Source organism: Dipodomys spectabilis, unplaced genomic scaffold (assembly GCF_019054845.1).
Source record: "Dipodomys spectabilis isolate Male_0828 unplaced genomic scaffold, ASM1905484v1 ptg000001l, whole genome shotgun sequence".
NCBI classification, from domain to species: Eukaryota; Metazoa; Chordata; class Mammalia; order Rodentia; family Heteromyidae; genus Dipodomys; species Dipodomys spectabilis.
The window spans coordinates 4,198,700-4,219,001 of NW_024870678.1; the positions used below are offsets into that span (position 1 = coordinate 4,198,700).

At 41.6% G+C, this 20,302-nt stretch overlaps 1 protein-coding gene across 2 annotated transcripts in view; it reads right to left on the reverse strand.

Annotated features, from left to right (window-relative positions):
* Positions 1 to 19,615, reverse strand: part of Cdk19 (cyclin dependent kinase 19) — a 106,939-nt gene extending 87,324 nt beyond the window's left edge. The window contains exon 1 of one of the 2 annotated variants that reach the window (XM_042684378.1): positions 19,437 to 19,615. In XM_042684378.1, coding sequence (XP_042540312.1) covers positions 19,437 to 19,564 — 128 coding nt within the window. In that variant the 5' untranslated portion in view covers positions 19,565 to 19,615. The remainder of the gene's footprint in view (positions 1 to 19,436) is intronic. The other variant, XM_042684430.1, reaches the window with a different exon arrangement.
* Positions 19,616 to 20,302: the final 687 nt, after the last annotated feature.

Sequence of the window (20,302 nt, forward strand, 5' to 3'; positions counted from 1 at the left end):
AGTAGATGTATGTTGATGGTAAAAACTGATATATTTCCCTTTTATACCCAAATAAGCTAGTTTGATCCTCACTTCTAGAAAGAACATTCAAATGTTATTCTGGCCACTGTCTGTCCTTCACTTGACTCATCTAACTGGTCGCTGAACCCTACCTCCTATATATCCCTTGCATTTTCCACCAGTATTGACCCTTGTTTCCCCCACCGTTGCTACTAAGAACAATTCTCATCTTTACTCATCTGATCTCTCTAGTAGCCTCCAACTTGTACTTCCATCACTTTTGTCATCATCACCACCCACACTAAGGCAAATCGCAAATCTGACTGTGTAATCCCTCTCTAGAAACTATACAGCTACTTCAGACTATGGTTACTTGTTACTAAGTGGGATTACAGAACCTTTCATCACCTTTTTGTTGTTGTTGTTGGCCATGGGGCTTTAACTCTGGGCCTGGGCGCTGTCCCTCAGCTCTTCAGCTCAAGGCTAATGCTCTACCACTTGAGCCACAGCGCCACTTCCGGTTTTCTGGTGGTTTACTGGAGGTAAGAGTCTCAAGGACATTCTTGCCGGGGCTGGCTTTGAACCATGATCCTCAGATCTCAGCTTCCTGAATAGCTAGGATTACAGGCATGAGCCACTGGCACCCAGCATCATCACCTTTTTAAACAGTTTTGCTTTTGTAATAATATGGATTCCTTTCACAATAAAAAAATTACTATTTGCCTTTCAAGAACTGATGAAAACCACTCTACTTGGAATCTATTACACCCAGTCTCCATCAGGTTAAAGGCCAAATTCTTTGGCATAGCCCACATGATCATACTCTGCTTTCTCTCCCAATGCATTCCCAACCTCCACCGTGAGTTCTTACTCTAGTCATCCTGAATAACTTTCTGTTCTACTTCTTTCCTTCATAACTGTATGTTTGTTTCCTTTGCATACACTGCAAAGAGGTATGAAGACTCTTGAATATGTTCCTAATAGACTATTTACCATCATTAATCTAAAGAGAATAAAGTCTTGTTTGTCCCATTTTGAATTACACTATTCCTAAATACAGCCTACAATCCCACCATTATACCAACAAACCAGTCTTTCATTCTCATCAGGGAAACTGATGTTTTTAACAGAACAAAATGAAATGAGTCTGTGCATCCATAGCCTAGGAGATGATATGAGAGGGGGAGGAGGCACAATACAGAGGGCTAAATTTGGATAGAACAAGGAACAGTAGAAAAAACAAGAACCCACTGTCGTTCTATGACACAACTTTCACAGAGTACAATGGCTTTCTTTATTTGAAACATTATACTTATCATACCAAGTAAAAGAAAATTTTAACAAAATTGGCCATTTTTTAGAAGTATGTGTTTGGCTTTATCTAACTTGAATAAAAGCAAAATCTAGGTTTTTTAATAAATAACAAATACATTTTTTAAAAATATTCCTTTCATGTGGTTGAACACGTACAAAACGAAATCAACACACAGCTTTCCTCAATGTTTGTTTTTTTTGTTTTGTTTTGTTTAGTTTTTGTCAGTTGTAGGGCTTGAACTCAGGGCCTGGACACTGTTCCTGAGCAATTTTGCTCATAGCTAGCACTCTACTACTTTGCGTCACAGCTCTACTTCTGGTTTTCTGGAAGTTAATTGAAGATAAGAATCTCACAGAGTCCGGAGTTGGTGGCTCACGCCAGTAATTCTAGCTACTCAGGAGGCTGAGATCTGAGGATTGCAGTTCAAAGCCAGCCCAGGAAGGAAAGACCGTGAGACTCCTATCTCCAATAAACCACCAGAAAACCGGAAGTGGAACTGCAGCTCAAGTGTAGAGAGCTTGCCTTGAGCTGTAGAGCTGAGGGACAGTGCCCAGGCCAAGTTCAAGCCCCACATCAAAAAAAAAAAAAAAGAATCTCACAGACTTTCCTGCCTACACTATGTATGAACCATGATCCTCAGATCTCAGCCTCCTGAGCAGCTAGGATTACAGGCATGAGCTACCAGCACCAGGCTCTCCATTCAGATTTTTATCTAAAGAAGTAAATCAAAAATATAAAAAGACAAAAAGAAATAAATTTTAAAAAACAGAATTAGATTAAGAAGGTTAGAAACTAAGTTCAGTAAGTTAATTATTAAAGAGCAAATTTAAGGATTTTTCACTTTTGGACTGTGTTATGTAATAGTACAAAAAGTATTATGTTCTTAGCTGTAATAATGGTATTGTGGTTAAAAAGAATGTGATTATTTTCAGGAAATGAATGCTGAGATATTAAAAGGTATGATTATTTTTAGGCAATACATGCTGAGATATTAAAGGTTGTAACCATGATGATTATAACTTATTTTCCAATGGTTAAAATGTGTGTTTATATACAAGTATATTCACAGAGAAAGCAAATGAAGCAATTTGCTATTTAACCTGTATCAGAAAATGGATAACTATAATCCAAGTCAAATTCAGCTGTTTGTTTTTACAAATAAAATTTTATTGGAATACTGCTATTCCCATTTTTTTCACGTATTGTCTATGGCTGCTTACTTACAACTACAGAACTTCAATAATTTTAACAGAGACCATATGGCCTCCAAAACCTAAAGTAGTCCCTGGCCCTTTGTAGAAAGATTTTTTTTTAATGCTTGATATTTTGCAGAGAGAAGAACTTATATAGTGGATACACAAGTAATCATGGAACTAAGATTGTAAACTTTTCTCCATGCTTGAAATTTTTCTAATAAAAAAATTAGAGCTGCCAGGCGCCAGTGGCCCAACACCTATAATCCTAGCTACTTAGGAGGCTGAGATCTGAGGATCGTGGTTCAAAGCCAGCCTGGGCAGGAAAGTCCATGAGACTCTTATCTCCAATAAACCACCAGAAAACTGGAAGTGACACTGTGGCTCAAGTGGTAGAGCGCTAGCCTCAAGCTGAAGAGCTGAGGGACAGTGCCCAGGCCTGGAGTTCAAGCACCATGGTGGACAAAAGATAAAAATAAAAAATAAAAATTAAAAGCCGGGCGCTGGTGGCTCACGCCTGTAATCCTAGCTACTAAGGAGGCTGAGATCTGAGGATCGAGGTTCAAAGCCAGCCCGGGCAGGAGAGACCGTGAGACTCCTATCTCCAATAAACCACCAGAAAAACGGAAGTGGCGCTGTAGCTCAAGTGGTAGAGCGCTCGCCTTGAGCTAAAGAGCTGAGGGACAGCGCCCAGGCCCAGAGTTCAAGCCCCACGACCGACAAAAAATAAAAATAAAAATTAAGAGCAATTTGCGGTGGTGTACTGAATTTCCAGCAGTCAGGAGACTAAGGCAGAAGAAGTCTAAGTTTGGGGCTAGCTTGGGCTACATAACAAGACTATCTCAAAAATTAAAAAATGGTTTTTATTTTAAAGTTAGAAAATATATATTATCTGGGGGCTAGGAAGATGGCTCAGTGGTAGAGTGCTTGCCTCGCATGCATGAGGCCCTGGGTTTGATTTCTCAGCACCCATATAACAGAAAAGGCCAGAAGTGGCGCTGTGGCTCAAGTGGTAGCTAGTAGCTTTAAGGAAGAGCTCAGGGACAAAACCCAGTCCCCAGAGTTCAAGCCCCACAACCAAGAAAGAAAGGAAGAAAGGAAGAAAGGAAGAAAGGAAGAAAGAAAGACAGACAGAAAGAAAGAAAGAAAGAAAGAAAGAAAGAAAGAAAGAAAGAAAGAAAGAAAGAAAGAAAGAAAGAGAAACAAAAAAGAAAGACGAAAGAAGAAAGAAAGGGAGAAAGAAAGACAAAGGAAGAGAGATAGAGTGGAGGAAAGGAAGGAAGGAAGGAAGAAAGGAAGGAAGGAAGGAGTGAAGAAAGAAAATATGTATTATTTTTACATGAATCCTTTGACTTCTTAAGACACATATATAAATACAGAAACAATAAAACAAAGATATTGTACACAATACTGAATGACACCTGACTTACAATGAGTTATAAAGTTTTTTAATGTAAAAGAAACAATTTTTGGGGCTGGGAAGGTGGCTCAGTGGTAGAGCGCTTGCCTCGCATGCATGAGGCCCTGGGTTCGATTCCTCAGCACCACATAAGCAAAAAGAAAAAAGCCAGAAGTGGCACTGTGGCTCAAGTGGTAGAGTGCTAGCCTTGAGCTGAAGAGCTGAGGGACAGCACCTAGGCCCAGAGTTCAGGCCTCACGACCAGACCCCAAAAAAAAAAAAAGAAAAGAAAAAAGAAATAATGTTTTTTGTTTTGTTGGTTGTGGGGCCTGAACTCTGGGCCTGGGCACTGTCTTTCAGCTCTTCAGCACTCTAACACTTGAGCCACAGCGCAACTTCCAGATTTTTCTGCTTATGCGTTGCTGAAAAATTGAACCCAGGGCCTCATGCATGCAAGGCAAGCACTCTACCACTGAGCCACTTTCCCATCCTAGAAACAATGTTTTAAGACGGCAATTTGGTGATATCTATTTTTAACCCTCTTTAGGAAGAAAAATACACAAGTATGGAAAAACTAACAATAGTGGTAGTACTTGTTATGTGACAGGCACAGTTACAAGTACTTCATGTGTACAACATGCCTCACAATAACACTATAGGCTCTTACTGTCCATTTTACCAATAAGCGAACTAAGACACAATTAATTTGCTCAAGTTACATAGCTAAGAATACAGGTGGGATTGTAAATCCACCTTGAAACCCAAGCTTAACCATCATACTACACCTACTAAAAAAGACAAAGGAAATGACTATCAAATATCAAAAAAACAATAGTCAATATACAAATGAGAACACTCAATTTCCCCAGGCAATAATAATAAAGGCAAAGATCATCCATCTACCTACTAGTTTAGCTATAAAGTCAAAAGCCAACTTGGACACTGGTTACTTACCCCTGTAATCGTAACTACTCAGGAAGCTGAGATCTGAGGGGTGTGGTTCAAAGCAGGCCCAAACAGAAAAGTTCCTTAAAACTCTTACAAATAAAGCAACTGAAAGCTGAAAATGAGATATGGCTCAAGTAGTAGAGCACCTATTTTGAGTGAAAAAATAAACCAAGAGCATGAGGCCCTAAGTTCAAGCCCAGTTAAGAATACAGCATGTTGATTAAAAAATGTACTCATTGTCTTGCCCATGTAATTGTAACACCTCTGTACGGTATTTTCATAGTAAAAAATTAAAAAAAAAGAATACAGCATGCACACATATGTACACACATATACACACACACACACAAATGTCATAGCCCATGATCTGGCCATTATAATTCTAAGAAAATTACTCTGGCTCAATGAAGACTTGAAATCTCTTCAAGACCTCTGAGTTTATGATTGCTTTCACCACCAGATCACACTATATTATTCTTTTTTTGGGGGGGGTATGGTCGTGGGGCCTGAACTCTGGGCCTGGGTGCTGTCCCTCAGCTCTTCAGCTCAAGGCTAGCACTCTACCACTTGAGCCACAGTGCCACTTCCAGCTTTTTTATTTTGGTTATGTGGTGCTGAGGAATCGAACCCAGGGCCTCATGCACACAAGGCAAGTGCTCTACCACTGAGCCACTTTCCCAGCCCCACACTATATTATTCTTACTAAATTTAAAACCACTTCTCTGTATGACTTAGTCTTAGCCTCCAAAATCTTGATAACAATGACCTCCTCTCCTCTTGGAACCCTTCAGAAGGAAGACCTCCAAGGTCAGTTAAGTGCCATTCCCACTTACCCTCACATTATATAAATGTTAATTTGTTCATATACACATGCATGCATACATATAAATCAAACTATGTCTTTTCCCTCTGTAGCCCTAATTCAGTACTAATTCAGTAATTCAGTAGTGTCAAGTGAGTGAAGGATATTAGTAGATTGAAGTGAGCTCACTTTTCAAATGAAGAAGTATAAATGACTAATAAGTATATGAAAAATGCTAAATATTTTTAGTCATCAAGGAAATGAAAATGAAAATTACACTGAGATGCCATTGGGGGCCAGTCAGAATGTCTATCACTAAGAAAACAAAAAGCAAATTTTGATCAAGATAGAGGAAGAAGCCTTTATACCCTGGGAATGTTAAATAGTCTAGTCATTATGGAAATCAGCATGGAGCCTCCTTAAAAAATTAAAATTAAAACTCCTTTATGATCCAAGTACCACTTCTAAGTATATATCCGAAGGAAGCTAAGTCAGTATATAATAAAGATATTTGTCGCCGGGCGCTGGTGGCTCACGCCTGTAATCCTTAGCTACTCAGGAGGCTGAGATCTGAGGATCGAGGTTCAAAGCCAGCCTAGGCAGGAGAGACCGTGAGACTCCTATCTCCAATAAACCACCACAAAACCGGAAGTGGCGCTGTAGCTCAAGTGGTAGAGCGCTCGCCTTGAGCTTAAGAGCTGAGGGACAGCGCCCAGGCCCAGAGTTCAAGCCCCACAACTGACAAAAAATAAAATAAAAAGATATTTGTGTTTCAGAATTATCCACAATAGCCAAGTTATATAATTAGCCTAGGTGCACACCAACAGATAATGACTGACTGCATATATATGTAAATGTATGTACTTGCATTACATATGAATATGAGTACATTTAGTCATAAAGAAGAATTAAATTCTACCATTTTCAGGAAAATGTGTAGAACTGAAAAACATCATATTAAGCAAAATAAGCCACTCTAGAAAGACAAGTGTCTCGTATTTTCTTGCATCTGTGAAATTCGGGGGAGGGAGAAACACAATAGGAAAAGGGGGACTATTAGGAATGTGGGAGGGAGGGGAAAGGATAAGAAACAGCAAGAGGGGTGAATATGTTCAAAGTACATTATATGCATGCCATAATGAAACTCATTACCTGGTGCAATTAATACATGCCAATGTAAAAAATACCTAAATATAAATAGAAACTTCCTAAGAAATAAACTTTCTAAACTGAAAAGTTATTGAATTTATTCTCTAAAAGCACATAATATACTTCTTGTATGATTTAGTTAAGGAAAAAGTAGTTATATATATATATATATATATAATTTATATATATTTAATATATAAATTAAATATATTTAATTTGGGCCAAAGAAATTATACAAACCTCAAAGGTTAGAACTCTGTAGCATGGGCTGGGAAGGTGGCTCAGTGGTAGAGCGCTTGCCTTGCATGCATGAGGCCCTGGGTTCCATTCCTCAGCACCATATAAGCAGAAAAAAAAAAAGCCAGAAGCGGCGCTGTGGCTCAAGTGGTAGAGCACTAGCCTTGAGCTGAAGAGCTGAGGGACAGCGCCCAGGCCCAGAGTTCAGGCCCACAACTGGACCCAAAAAAGACAAGAAAAATAGAAAAGAACTTCTATATAGCCGGGCGCTGGTGGCTCATGCCTGTAATCCTAGCTACTCAGGAGGCTGAGAGCTGAGGATCGTGGTTCAAAGCCAGCCCAGGCATGAAAGTCCGTGAGACTCTGTCTCCAATAAACCACTAGAAAACTGGAAGTGGCGCTGTGGTTCAAGTGGTAGAGTGCTTGCCTTGAGCTGAAGAGCGCTGGGACAGTGCCCAAGCCCAGAGTTCAAGCCCCACGACCAACAAAAAAAAAAAGAAAGAAAGAACTTCTATTACTCAGCAATAAAAAGAATCTACTTTTATTTTTTTTTTAGGTCCGGTCGTGGGGACTGAACTCTGGGCCTGGGTGCTGTCCCTCAGCTCTTCAGCTCAAGGCTAGCACTCTACCACTTGAGCCACAGCGCCACTTCTGGCTTTTTTCTTTTTGCTTATGTGGTGCTGAGGAATCGAACCCAGGGCCTCAGGCATGCAAGGCAAGCACTCTACCACTGAGCCACCTTCCCAGCCCCAAAAAGAATCTACTTTTAAAAAACAGGGGTAAGGCATGGTACAAGTGAGAGAACATCTACCTAACAAGTGCAATTCCTGTGTTCAAAACCCCAAAAAAATGAAAAAAAAAATAGACAAAGAATCTCAGTAGACATCTCTCCAAAGCATATTCAGACACAGCCAATAAGTCAATGAAAAGATGTTCAAGTTAGGCACCAATGACTCAACCTGATGCTAGCTACTCAGGGCTGAGATCTAAAGTTCACCCATCAAGTTATTTTCCTTTTTTCCCTTCCCTATTTGCAGTGTAATAGTTTTTTTTTTTTTTTCTTATTCACCATGCTGAGGATTAATACTTCATGCATGCTAGGCAAGCACCCTTTCTTATTAGACAAGCTACATCACCAACCTTCTATAAAATTATAATTGTATTTTTTAAAGAGGCTTAAATACTGAATAAAACTTATTGCTTTAGGGGCTGGGAAGGTGGTTCAGTGGTAGAGCTCTTGCCTTGCATGCATGAGGCATGAGGCCCTGGGTTCGATTCCTCAGCACCACATAAGCAAAAAGAAAAAAAGCCAGAAGTGGCGCTGTGGCTCAATGCCCAGGCTTAGAGTTCAGGACCCACGACCGGACCCAAAAAAAAAACTTATTCTTTTACTTTTAGATGACATTTTTAAATGACTTTTTAATTTTTATTTTTAAAATTATCTTTGGGGTTTCAATTCAAGATATTAATTTATGAGTACAGTGCATCTTGATCTAACGTCATCCAAAATTTTACTTTCTTTAGTTAAGTTTTATGCATAGTCACCTACTACTTAACGAGATTATGCAACTATCACAAAATGTGCAAAACAAACCTACATAGTGCAGGTCAAAAACTCCAAGTTGCCTCTCCATATAATCAAGGGAAACCATAAAAATAAATCTGAGGGCTGGGAAGGTGGCTCAGTGGTAGAGCGCCTGCTTTGCATGCATGAGGCCCTGGGTTCGATTCCTCAGCACCACATAAGCGAAAAGAAAAAAGCTGGAAGTGGCGCTGTGGCTCAAGTGGTAGAGTGCTAGCCTTGAGCTGAAGAGCTGAGGACAGTGCCCATGCCCAGAGTTCAGGCCCCACAACCAGACCCAAAAAACAAAAATTAAAAAAAATAATAAATCTGAAACTGCTGCTGGTATAATAATGTTTTGTATAAACTTTCTCTTTAACCAGACATTGTATTTGTTTGATCCCCTCCACTACAAAAAAACCTCATATTTGAAATTAACAATACACAGACACCAATTACTTCAGGACATAAAAGGTTTATTTCTCTTTGATCCATCACTCACTTCTGGATAAGAACTCAAACCCTCAATAAAAAAACAACTGGCTGTACACTTGTATCCTGAATTACATCCTGTCATCTCTCTTGAGACTCTCCCTTACCCTCAACAGTACAAGCTCAAAACAGCTATTACAGGAAGTGCTGGAGTATCAGCTATTTATAAATGGATAAAAAAGTCTTTAAATAATTTTGACTGCTCTTTACAATTCTAGACCTAAAGCATTGTTTTTTAAAATAGTTATATTATTTAAAATATTAAAATATGCTCTATAAATGTTTCTCCTTTGTTTAGGATACAACGGTAGTACTAACATTATAGACAATATTAAAAGACAACAAACAAGTTAATTTTTATAAAATTAAAATTTATATTAGTTTTTTGGGGGGGTTTTTTTGGGTCCGGTCGTAGGGTCTGAACTCTGGGCCTGGGCGCTGTCCCTCAACTCTTCAGCTCAAGGCTAGCGCTCTACCACTTGAGCCACAGCGCCACTTCAGACTTTTTTTTTCTGCTTATGTGGTGCTGAGGAATCAAACCCAGAGCCTCACGCATGCAAGACAAGCGCTCTACCACTGAGCCACCTTCCCAGCCCCAAAACATATTAGTTTTTAAAGATCTAAGTATTCTTACTCTGATCACCACCAAGAAAGTTTCAAATTATACTGTTAAAACCTTCTATACTGATATCTATACTACTGTACTATTTTTCAAAGTCACAATTTAATATTACATATTAACATTTATACAGCATATCAAGTTCAAAAGTATATGATACAATGTAAAAACACTTAATTCACCAAGGTGGACATCAACTGTAATAAAAAGCCTTTTCTTCCATAGACCTATCTAAAATTTAAGACCTGCTTTTCTGTGCTACTAAAACACTTGCACAGGAAATAACTGTACTTTCTACAAAAAACAAATGATTTATATAATTGTATATATAATTTATATGTAAGTATATATATATTATATAATATATATATTTATATAATTTTAATGAGCTTTGGTTGTTGTTTTTTTTCCAGTCCTGAGGCTTTAACTCTTAGCTCTCACTGTCCCTTAGCTTTTTCCCTCAAGGTAAATACTCTACCACTTGAATCACAGCTCTGCTTCCATCTTTTTGGATCAGTCTCATGGACTTTCCTGTCCAAGCTGGCTTTGAACTGCAATCCTCAGATCTCAGCTACTTTTTTGCTGTTGTTCAGCCGTGGACCTGGGCACTGTCCCTGAGCTCTTCTGTTCAAGGTTAGTACTCTACCACTTTGAGCCACAGCACCACTTCCGTTTTCTGGTGGCTAAAGATAAAAGAGTGTCAGATCCTTTCCTACCCAGGCTGGCTTTAAACCATGATCCACACATGTCGGCCTCCTGAGCAACTAGGATTACAGCCATGAACCACCAGCACCCAGTGTACTGCTTTTTCCTTCTTTTTTTTTTCTTTTTTACTACAAATCTCTATCAAAAAATGTCCTAAATATATTTGAATGCTAACAATAGCTAACATCTCTATAAATAACTATTACAAACATAAGAGATTACTACAGTCTGGTAATCCTAAAACAAAATTAGTCTAAGAGAAAATATGGGTTTTTTTGTTTAATTACTTACTTTCCACCATATTATGTCTTTGGGTTTAGTAGGATGAGAAAGGTAGTACTGGAGTTTGAACTCAGGGCCTTATAGTTAGGCAGCTACTCCACCATGTGAGCCACATACTTAGGCCTTTTTGCTTTCATTATTTTTCAAGTTGGGTCTCAGACACGTTGCCTGGGTAGGCATCCCACAACAATCTTCCTGACTATTCCTTCCGAATAATCTTTTTCTTTTTCTGTGTGTGTGCCAGTCCTGGGGTTTGAATTCAAGGCCTGGGCACTGTCTCTGAGCTTTTGTGTTCCAGGCTAATGCTCCACCACTTTAACCCACAGCACCATTTTTGGCTTTTTGGTAGTTCAGTGGAGATAGAGTCTCATAAATATTCCTGCCCAAGCTGGCTTTGAACATAAATCCTCAGATCTCAGCCTTCTGAGTAGCAAGGATTACAGGTGTAAGCCACCAACACCCAGCTATTCCTTGTTTTCTGACATAGGGCCTTGCTTCTTGCCCAGACTGGCGGCAAACTGCAATCTTCCTTACTTCCTAAGTATCTAGGATTACAATTGTGAGCCACAACGTCCAACCTAGTAGGCACTATAAAAAGCCTCAAAAAAGCAGCATATAATTTTGTTTATGTTTTTTATTGTAAAAATGCTGTACAGAGGGGTTAGTTACATGAGCAAGGTAATGAGTACATTTCCTATTGAGCATTGTTCCCCCAACCATCCCTTCCCTCCCACCTCCACAACTACCCCCCCACCCCAAGTTGTAAAGATCGTTTTCAACATAGTTCTTTGTACATCTCATTGTTACAATGGGTCAACCTGTATTCTTATTTAAGCACTTTGTTTTTTCCCTTCCCCTCCCTGAATTAGAGAATTGTATATACAAGGTACAGGCACCAACATCAAATACAGTGAAAACAGGAGTTATATGATGGGGAGCATATAATTTCTTAGAAAAAAAATACACTAGTGCTATAGAAATTGGTTTGTTTGTTTTCTTTGGTCAGTCATGGGGCTTGAACTCTGGCACTGTCCCTCAGCTCTTCAGCTTAAGGCGAGCGCTTTACCAGTTGAGCCACAGTGTCACTTCCAGCTTTTTCTGCTTGTGTGGTGCTGAGGAATCGAACCCAGGGCCTCATGTATGCGAGGCAAGCATTCTACCACTGAACCACCTTCCCAGCCCAAGGTAAAAATTCTTAAAACTATCTCATGCATTCATTTCAAAATAATTACTGAAGGGGCTGGGAAGGTGGCTCAGTGGTAGAGCGCTTGCCTTGCATGCTTGAGGCCCTAAGTTCAATTCCTCAGCACGACATAAGCAAAAAGAAAAAAGGCAGAAGTGGCGCTGTGGCTCAAGTGGCAGAGCGCTAGCCTTGAGCTGAAGAGCTGAGGGACAGCGCCCAAGCCCAGAGTTCAGGCCCCACGACCAGACCCAAAAATAAAATAATTATTGAAGGTATTGCTTTTCAACGTAAATAAACCTATTTTTTAAGAATGATATTGATCTGCTCCTAAGGTATCCTTACCAATCTAGAGCATGTTTTGAAAAATTCAACACAGCTTTGGGGTTTCGGGTTTTTTTTTTGTTTATAGGGGCTTAATTTTGTTTTATTGTTTGTTGGTCATGGGGTTTGAACTCTGAGACTGGGTGGTGTCCCTGAGCTCTTCAGCTCAAGATTAGCACTCTACCACTTGAGCCACAGCGCCCTTCCGGTTTTCTAGTGGTTAATTGGAGTCCTTCCTGGACTGGTTTTGAACTGAGATCCTCAGATCTCAGCCTCCTAAGTAGCTAGGATTATAGGTGTGAACCACCAGCTCCCAGCTTAATTTTGTTTTTGACAGTCTTACTGTGCAGCCTGGCGTTCAACTCATTATTCTCCTCCTTCAGCCTTCTGAATTCTAAGATTACAGATGCACATCAACATGCCTGGTTCAATATAATTTTTCAATGTGTAATACATGTTCAACCCTGTGCAACACACTAGAGAAAGAATGATGGTGACTATAGTACAAATAGTTGAGAGATACTAATACCACTTATAGTGATATTAGCCATACAAGAGTAAGAAGGAATAGAAACCTAGCTAAGAAGCACACTGAATAAATGACAGAAGGCCTCTGAGAGAAGTTATTTGAGTTGGGTATTGATATGTAATTATATGAATGAACAGAAGTTTACCAGGTGTGGTAAGGTTAGTGGAAATGGAAATTGAGAAATGGTATGGAACACCTTCTGTTTTGAATGCAGAACAAAGAAAACGAGATACAAACATTTTGTTAAGTTCTAGAAAATAAGAACATTTCAATGCTACAGAAGTGTATATATATATATATATATATATATATATATACACACACACATACACACACACACACACACACACACACACACAAACACACACTTCTGAAACAGAATTGGGCATAAAGTGTAAAGGCTACAGACTCAGTATGTGAATGCAAATGCTTTTGATGCCAAACTAAGGAACTAAGATTAGATGTGATCGTCTGGACACTGGTGAATCATGCTTGTAATCCTAGCTACCCCAAGCCTGAGATTTGTGGTTCAAAGCCAGCCTGAGCAGAAAAGTCCATGAGATTCTTACCTCTAATTAACCACACACACACACACACACACACACACACACACAAAGAAGTAGAGTTGTGGTTCAATAGAGCACCATCCCTGAGTGAAAAAACTAAATTCGGGAGGGGGGGAATCACGGGGGGGGGGGGGGATTGAAAGGGGAAACAAAGGAGGAAGCTACAATGCTTGATAAGAAATGTACTCATGGGGCTGGGAAGGTGGCTCAGTGGTAGAGCGCTTGCCTTGCATGCATGAGGCCTTGGGTTCAATTCCTCAGCACCACATAAGCAAAAAGAAAAAGGCCGGAAGTGGCACTGTGGCTCAAGTGGTAGAGCGCTAACCTTGAGCTGAAGAGCTGAGGGACAGTGCCCAGGCCCAGAGTTCAGGCCCCACGACAGGACCCAAAAAAAAAAAAAAAAAAAAGAAATGTACTCATTGGGCTGGGAAGGTGGCTCAGTGGCAGAGCGCTGGCCTTGCATGCATGAGGCCCTGGGTTCGATTCCTCAGCACCACATAAGCAAAAAGAAAAAAGCCAGAAGTGACGCTGTGGCTCAAGTGGTAGAGTGCTAGCCTTGAGTTGAAGAGCTGAGGGACAGCACCCAGGCCCAGAGTTCAGGCCCCAGGACCAGACCCAAAAAAAAAAAAAGAAAAAAGAAATGTACTCACTATCTTGCCTATGTAATTATAACCCCTCTGTACAGTATTTTCACAATAAAAAAAATTAAAATTTAAAAAAAAAACTAAATTCAAGCCCAGTATCAGCACACAAAAAAATTAGATGTGGTCATATAAAGCCACAGGAAATGTAGCTTTCCAAAAAAGAGTTGTGACTGGTTTTGTTGTGCATGAAAACAACACCAGGAGTGACTTAAACAATTTGACTACCGTCCAAGTCAGATAAGGTCCTATAGTAGGGACAGTTTAAGGATGAAGGAAAGCCAGAAGAACAGCAGCAGCTACACATAGCAGAATCTGAAAAAAACAGGGAACTACTATTGTACCTATAATTTACCCATATGTATTCTATATACGTTCACTACATTTGTGAAGAATTTCATGGCATACAGTCACACAACTACTCATCTGAAACCTTAACGTGAAAATGAAACTAAGATATCTGCCAGCCATTTCACTTTCAATTACTGAGTATCTTTCAAAAACATCCCAAAATAAACTTTTTTTATTTGTGGTGCTGAGGATGAAACCCAGGGTCATGCATATGCTAGGCAAGCAGTGGATCAGTGAGCTACATTCCCATACTAGACATTCTTTTACTGGACAGATTCAATTTACTGGACAGATTCAATAGACGATGAATTTCTGCAATAGTACTGCTGGACACAACAGTTTTCAGACATAATACTATGCTATGAAACCATGTTTCACAAAAATAACAACCACCACCACCTTTTAAACAATAATCCTTAATCAATGAAAAGTGTTTTTAACTGAAGAAATATGGTCCTGAAATTTGTAACCATAAAATATTATGTGCAACTTATTACTAATGAGGAAAAACTATTCATTCTTGCTCATACTAGAAAGTTTACAAGTATTCTGAACCTGTTCTCTTCAAGAATAACTTTTGGAGCTGTGTTCAGTAGTAAAGTACATGCCTAACACAGTAGGTTAAGTACAGATAGCAATATTGTATATTATTTGGCAGGGTGGGGGGATGTGCGTACTAGTACTGGGGCTTGAACTCAGGGCCTGGGCACTACCCCTTAGCCTTTTTCTCTCAAGGTTGAACCACACCTCCACTTCCAGCTCTTAGTTGGTTAAGAGTCTTATGGATTTGTTTGCCAGGGGCTGGCTTTGAACTGGGATTTTCAGATCTCAGCCTCCTGAGTATCCAGTAATACAGGCTTAATCACCAGAACATGGCAGCAATACTATGTATTTTAAATAAGCTATAAGAAGGGATTTTGATGGGCTGGGAAGGTGGCTCAGTGGTAGAGTGCTTGCCTTGCATGCCTGGGGCCCTGGGTTGATTCCTTAGCACCACATAAGCAAAAAGAAAAAAGCCGGAATTGGCACTGTGGCTCAAGTGGTAGAGTGTTCACCTTGAGGTGAAGAGCTGAGGGACAGCGCCCAGGCCCAGAGTTCAGGCCCCATAACCAGACCCAAAAAAAAAAAAAAAAAAGGATTGAGTATTTTAACCACAAAAAATGATAAATGTTTTTAGGACACACGTTTCCCCTGATTTAAATATTATACAATATATATATCTATCAAAATGACCCACAAATATGTATAGTTTTCATGCTTCAATTAAAAGGTGAAAAAGTAAGATATATTACATCTCCAATCTATTGTCAATTGATGTAACATAATAAAGCTTAAATTAAAATCTTATTGCAAAGGAATTATCATCCTAGGGTTCTGTAAGCCAGGGTTAAACCATAAACAAAGATGTTTTTGTTTTCTTTTCTGCTGATACTTCACTATTTCTACCCAGTGTTTCTTCTAAAGACCTGAAGAATTTGTTGGTTATATACAAAAATGCACTAGAATTGTTTAACATCCCCACAATTTCTCTTACTCCCTAAAATAGCACTATACATTTTTCTTAGCTAACCAAAATAAATTTGGAATTAATCAGTGTATAAAATCCTTTACTAAGCCGGGCGCTGGTGGCTCACGCCTGTAATCCTAGCTACTCAGGAGGCTGAGATCTGAGGATCTCGGTTCAAAGCCAGCCCGGGCAGGAGAGACCGTGAGACTCCTATCTCCTATCACCAGAAGTGGCGCTGTAGCTCAAGTGGTAGAGCGCTCGCCTTGAGCTGAAGAGCTGAGGGACAGCGCCCAGGCCCAGAGTTCAAGCCCCACGACCGACCAAAAAAAATAAATAAATAAAATAAAATAAAATAAAATCCTTTACTAGCTGGGCACTGGTGGCTCACACTTGTAATCCTAGCTACTCAGGAGGCTGAGATCTGAGGATTGCAGTTCAAAGCCAGCCTAGGCAGGAAAATCCGTGAAACTCTTAATTCCAATGAAACACCAGAAAACCAGAAGTGGCGCTGTAGCTCAAGTGGTAGAGTGCTGGCCTGGAGCTGATGAGCTAAGGGACAGTGCCTAGGCCTAGAATTCAAGCCTCACGACCAACAAACAAACAAACAAAAAATCCTGTACTATGTAAATTTGTATCACAGCCCAAAATTACTAAAAATCTCTGATGTTCCAAATGACTGATTATCAATGAACATAAAACTAATCTCATTGGGTAGGTGTTTACTGAAAGCTACAAATCTCAACCAAATTGAACCAAGAGGAAAAAAAACTTTATTATGGTTTTTCTTACATGTAATATAGTGGTTTGAAATAATCAGATTCTTAAAAATTATAAGGCATTTTACTTTAAAGATGTACAAATTAATCTTGTACTGAAGCTATATTAATTCTAATTAACAAATTCCACTTAAAAAGTATACTCCACGGAAGTGGTGCTGTGGCTCAAGTGGTAGAGCGCTCACCTTGAGCTGAAGAGCACAGGGACAGCTCTCCAAGACCAGAGTTCAAGTCCCATGACCGACAAAAAAAAAAAAAAAAAAAAAAGTAAAAAGTATACTCCACTACTCAGGAGGCTGAGATCTAAAGATCATGGTTCAAAGCCAGCCCAGGCAGCAAAGTCTGTGAGATTCTTATCTCCAATAAACCACCAGAAAACCGGAAGTGGCACTGTGGCTCAAGTGGTAGAGTGCTAACCTTGAGCTGAAGAGCTGAGGGACAGCTCCCAGGCCCTGAGTTCAAGACCCACCACCAAAAAAAAAAAAAAAAAGTATACTCCACTTAAGAACTTTTTAAAGGGAGAAATATTCAAAAGTAATAAATGGAAGTAGTTAAATTATATCTTTGGTTAAGCCCAATTATTCAAACTGCAATTCAAAAGCAGATTATTTTTTAACTTTAGTAAAAATTTTCCTGCTAAATGAAAGCTACTTTAATAGAAATTAAAATTATGTATTTTAGCTGACACCAATGGCTCATGCCTGTAATCCTAGCTACTCAGGAGGCTGAGTCTGAGGATCAAGGTTGGAAGACAAGTCAGGCAGAAAAATCCCTGAGAGATTCTTATCTCCAATTAACCACTCCAAACAGGAAGTGGAGCTATGGCACAGGGATAGAACCTTGAACAAAAAGAGCTTAGGGACAGTGCCTCAGGCCCTGAGGATAAGCCCCATGACTAACCCCCCCCCAAAAAAAATATACTTTAGATGAAATATGTTAGGAAATTATGATGAGTAGCATGGGAAAATAAACCTAGCTCACAATATTCTATAACAATGTAATATTGAATGTGCTTTCTCCAACTATATCTGATAAGATCCCCACAGGAATACCAGTAAAACAAGGAAAATGGATACTCCAAAAAACAAAGTACAAATCAATTACGGTACCTTACATTCCACAATTCTGTTCAAAGACATGTGACAATTAACTGAAAGTACTAGAAACAACGAAATACCATTGGTCTGTACAGTTATTACAAGAAAAAGATATCTATAATAATAATCCTTTAAACTTGTATTGTTGTGGTATTCATTAAACTTTTAAACATTTTAAATTTGCGTTGTTGCTCCTTTTATGAAATTAGCACAGCATATCATCTGTCCACTTTGGTCCTAGAGGTTTTAATCTATCCATATCAAATTACACTTATTAGTGCACAGACAAATACAAATCTTACTATGTCATTGGGGCTTATAATGTGTTTATTCAATAGTAGTCCGTTATAGTCTTAAAACCTCTATTGCCTACTCTGACCATTCTTAGATTCTAAGAGGGAACCCTACGGGAAGGGAATTCTGCCCAGGCTGGGACAGAAATTGATTAATTAAAATCGACCCTCCGCAGGAAGGGATGTGGTTCCCACGTGTCCTGCTGTATGAACTGCAAGACCGTGCTCAACACCTTATCCACCTTGCGTTTTACTAATACTGGTAAAGGGTCCTTATGGTTCACCCTCAACTCCCAAGCAAACAACGGTTCAGGACCAGCTGTTGTCATTCCATATTCACTCTTTGGTAACTCCAGGTTCCAGATAAACTCTAGCACACAGCCCCTGGATAAAGGATGAAGTGAAGGGCAGATATATAAATACTCATTGAAAATAAAAAAGAACATCCTTGCAGGCCGCTGGTGCCCCACATTTGGAATCCTAGCTACTCAGGAAGTTGAGATTTGAAGAACGCCGTCCAAAGCCATCCTGAGCCGAAAGGTCCACGAGACTCATCTCCAATAAATGACCAGCTATGGCTCAAAGGGTAGAGAATTGGCAGCCATGAGTTCACTCCCTAGGACTGGTTGTTTTGTTGTGGTTGTTGTTGTTTTAAGACACACTCAAGATACCCAGGGCGATGGCTGGAGGAGATAGGTACCAAGCGAACTCTCGAATTAGCGCTTGCAAAATACCCTTCGTATGTCTGGAGGTTCTTCTTTGGAGAAAAAAGGTGAAGAATTATGACTGTTCAAGACCGTGAAATCTGGGGCAGAAAAGGAGGGGGCCGAGAAGTGTCCAGGTAAACCCCAGGGACGCGAGGACCTACCCAGCCAGACCACGGGCTGGCTGGAAAGAAGCCTGTATCTGGGCAGCGGTGCCCTAAGAGCCAGGACCCGAGCGCTCGCCCGCCCGACGGGCTCGCGGGCGAGGTTTCAAACCGCCGCCCGGGGGAGGCGCTCAGCCGATTGGAAGTTTCACAACGCCCGTCACTAGCCCAGGGCCGGAGCCGCAACTCAGCAGCGAACCCCCCCCCACCCCCCGCCCCCCCCCCCACCAAGCCCTCAGCTTCCCCAGGAAGACAAGACCCCACAAACTCCACCTCCAACCGAGGTCCCAACTGGAGTCCCGCCACCAGCCCGAGGCTCGATCAAAGCCACCCTCCCCCGCCCCCAGCGCCGCCGCCCTCCGACGGGACCGACGCCCCCGACCGGGGAGCGCCGCGGGAGTTCCAGGGGGCGCGACGGCACCGCGCGGCGGGGGCGGGGGGGGGGGGGACGGGCAGACTCCGTCCTTCCGAGTCCGCCCCTCGACGCGGCCGCACGAGCACCTCCGCCTCACCCCGCCGACACGGTCCGGCAGGGCTCCGACCCACCCATCCCGCCCCGTAGAGGAGCGGAGCGAGCCCACTGCCCCCGCCCGTGCTCTTACCCATCTTTCCGCCTCGCCTTGTAGACGTGCCCGTAGGTGCCGCGTCCCACTTTGCACCCTTCGTACTCAAACAAATCCTCCACCCGTTCCCGCTCCGCCGCCAGCTTCGCCTTGAAATCATAATCCATTGTCTGCTTCCCCCATAGAGGCACCGGGACGCGGGGGCCGCCGCCGCTCAGTCCCACCTCCTCCTCCTCCTCCTCCTCCTCCTCCCCCCGCGGCCGCCGCTCCACTTCTCCAACAGCCGCCTCTCAGGCACGCGCGCGCGCCGCCCGCCGCTTCGCGGGCGCCTTCAGCAAGCGACGCCGCGGCAGCCACCGCCTCCTCCTCCACCTCCTCCTCCTCCTCCTCCTCCTCCGCCTCCTACTCGGCGGCGTCGGCGACGGCGGCAGCTCCAGCAGACACCCCCAGTCCCGCCTCCCCCCTTCATTTCCTTGTTTTGGAACCTGGTGGGCCGAGCCGCGGCTTCCTCGAACTCATTAATGAACCAGCCGGTCCGGCCCCCTGTGTCACGGTGGCTTCTGGGATATGTAGTCCCAAGGTCTTCGAGAGCTATGGAAGTGTGGCTAGCACGAAATACAGTTCCCAAGCTGCTGTGGGCACCTTCAGCCCCGCTCCCCCTAGGCACGTACGCCTGCGCATTGGCGCCTCCTGGCTGCCCTCACTCACCCCTCCCAACCCAGGTAGCGTTCGACCGAGTTCCTGTGGAGGCATAAAACGCACTTAGTGAGTTTTTTCTGAGCATGCATGAGCGGGAGGGAAGAAGGCAGTTGCTCTGCTAAGAAGGAACTATTTCTGCCCCATCAGTCACTGGGCTGGGAAGACAGAAAAAAAAAAAAAGCACTTATCAAGCACCTGGCCCAGAA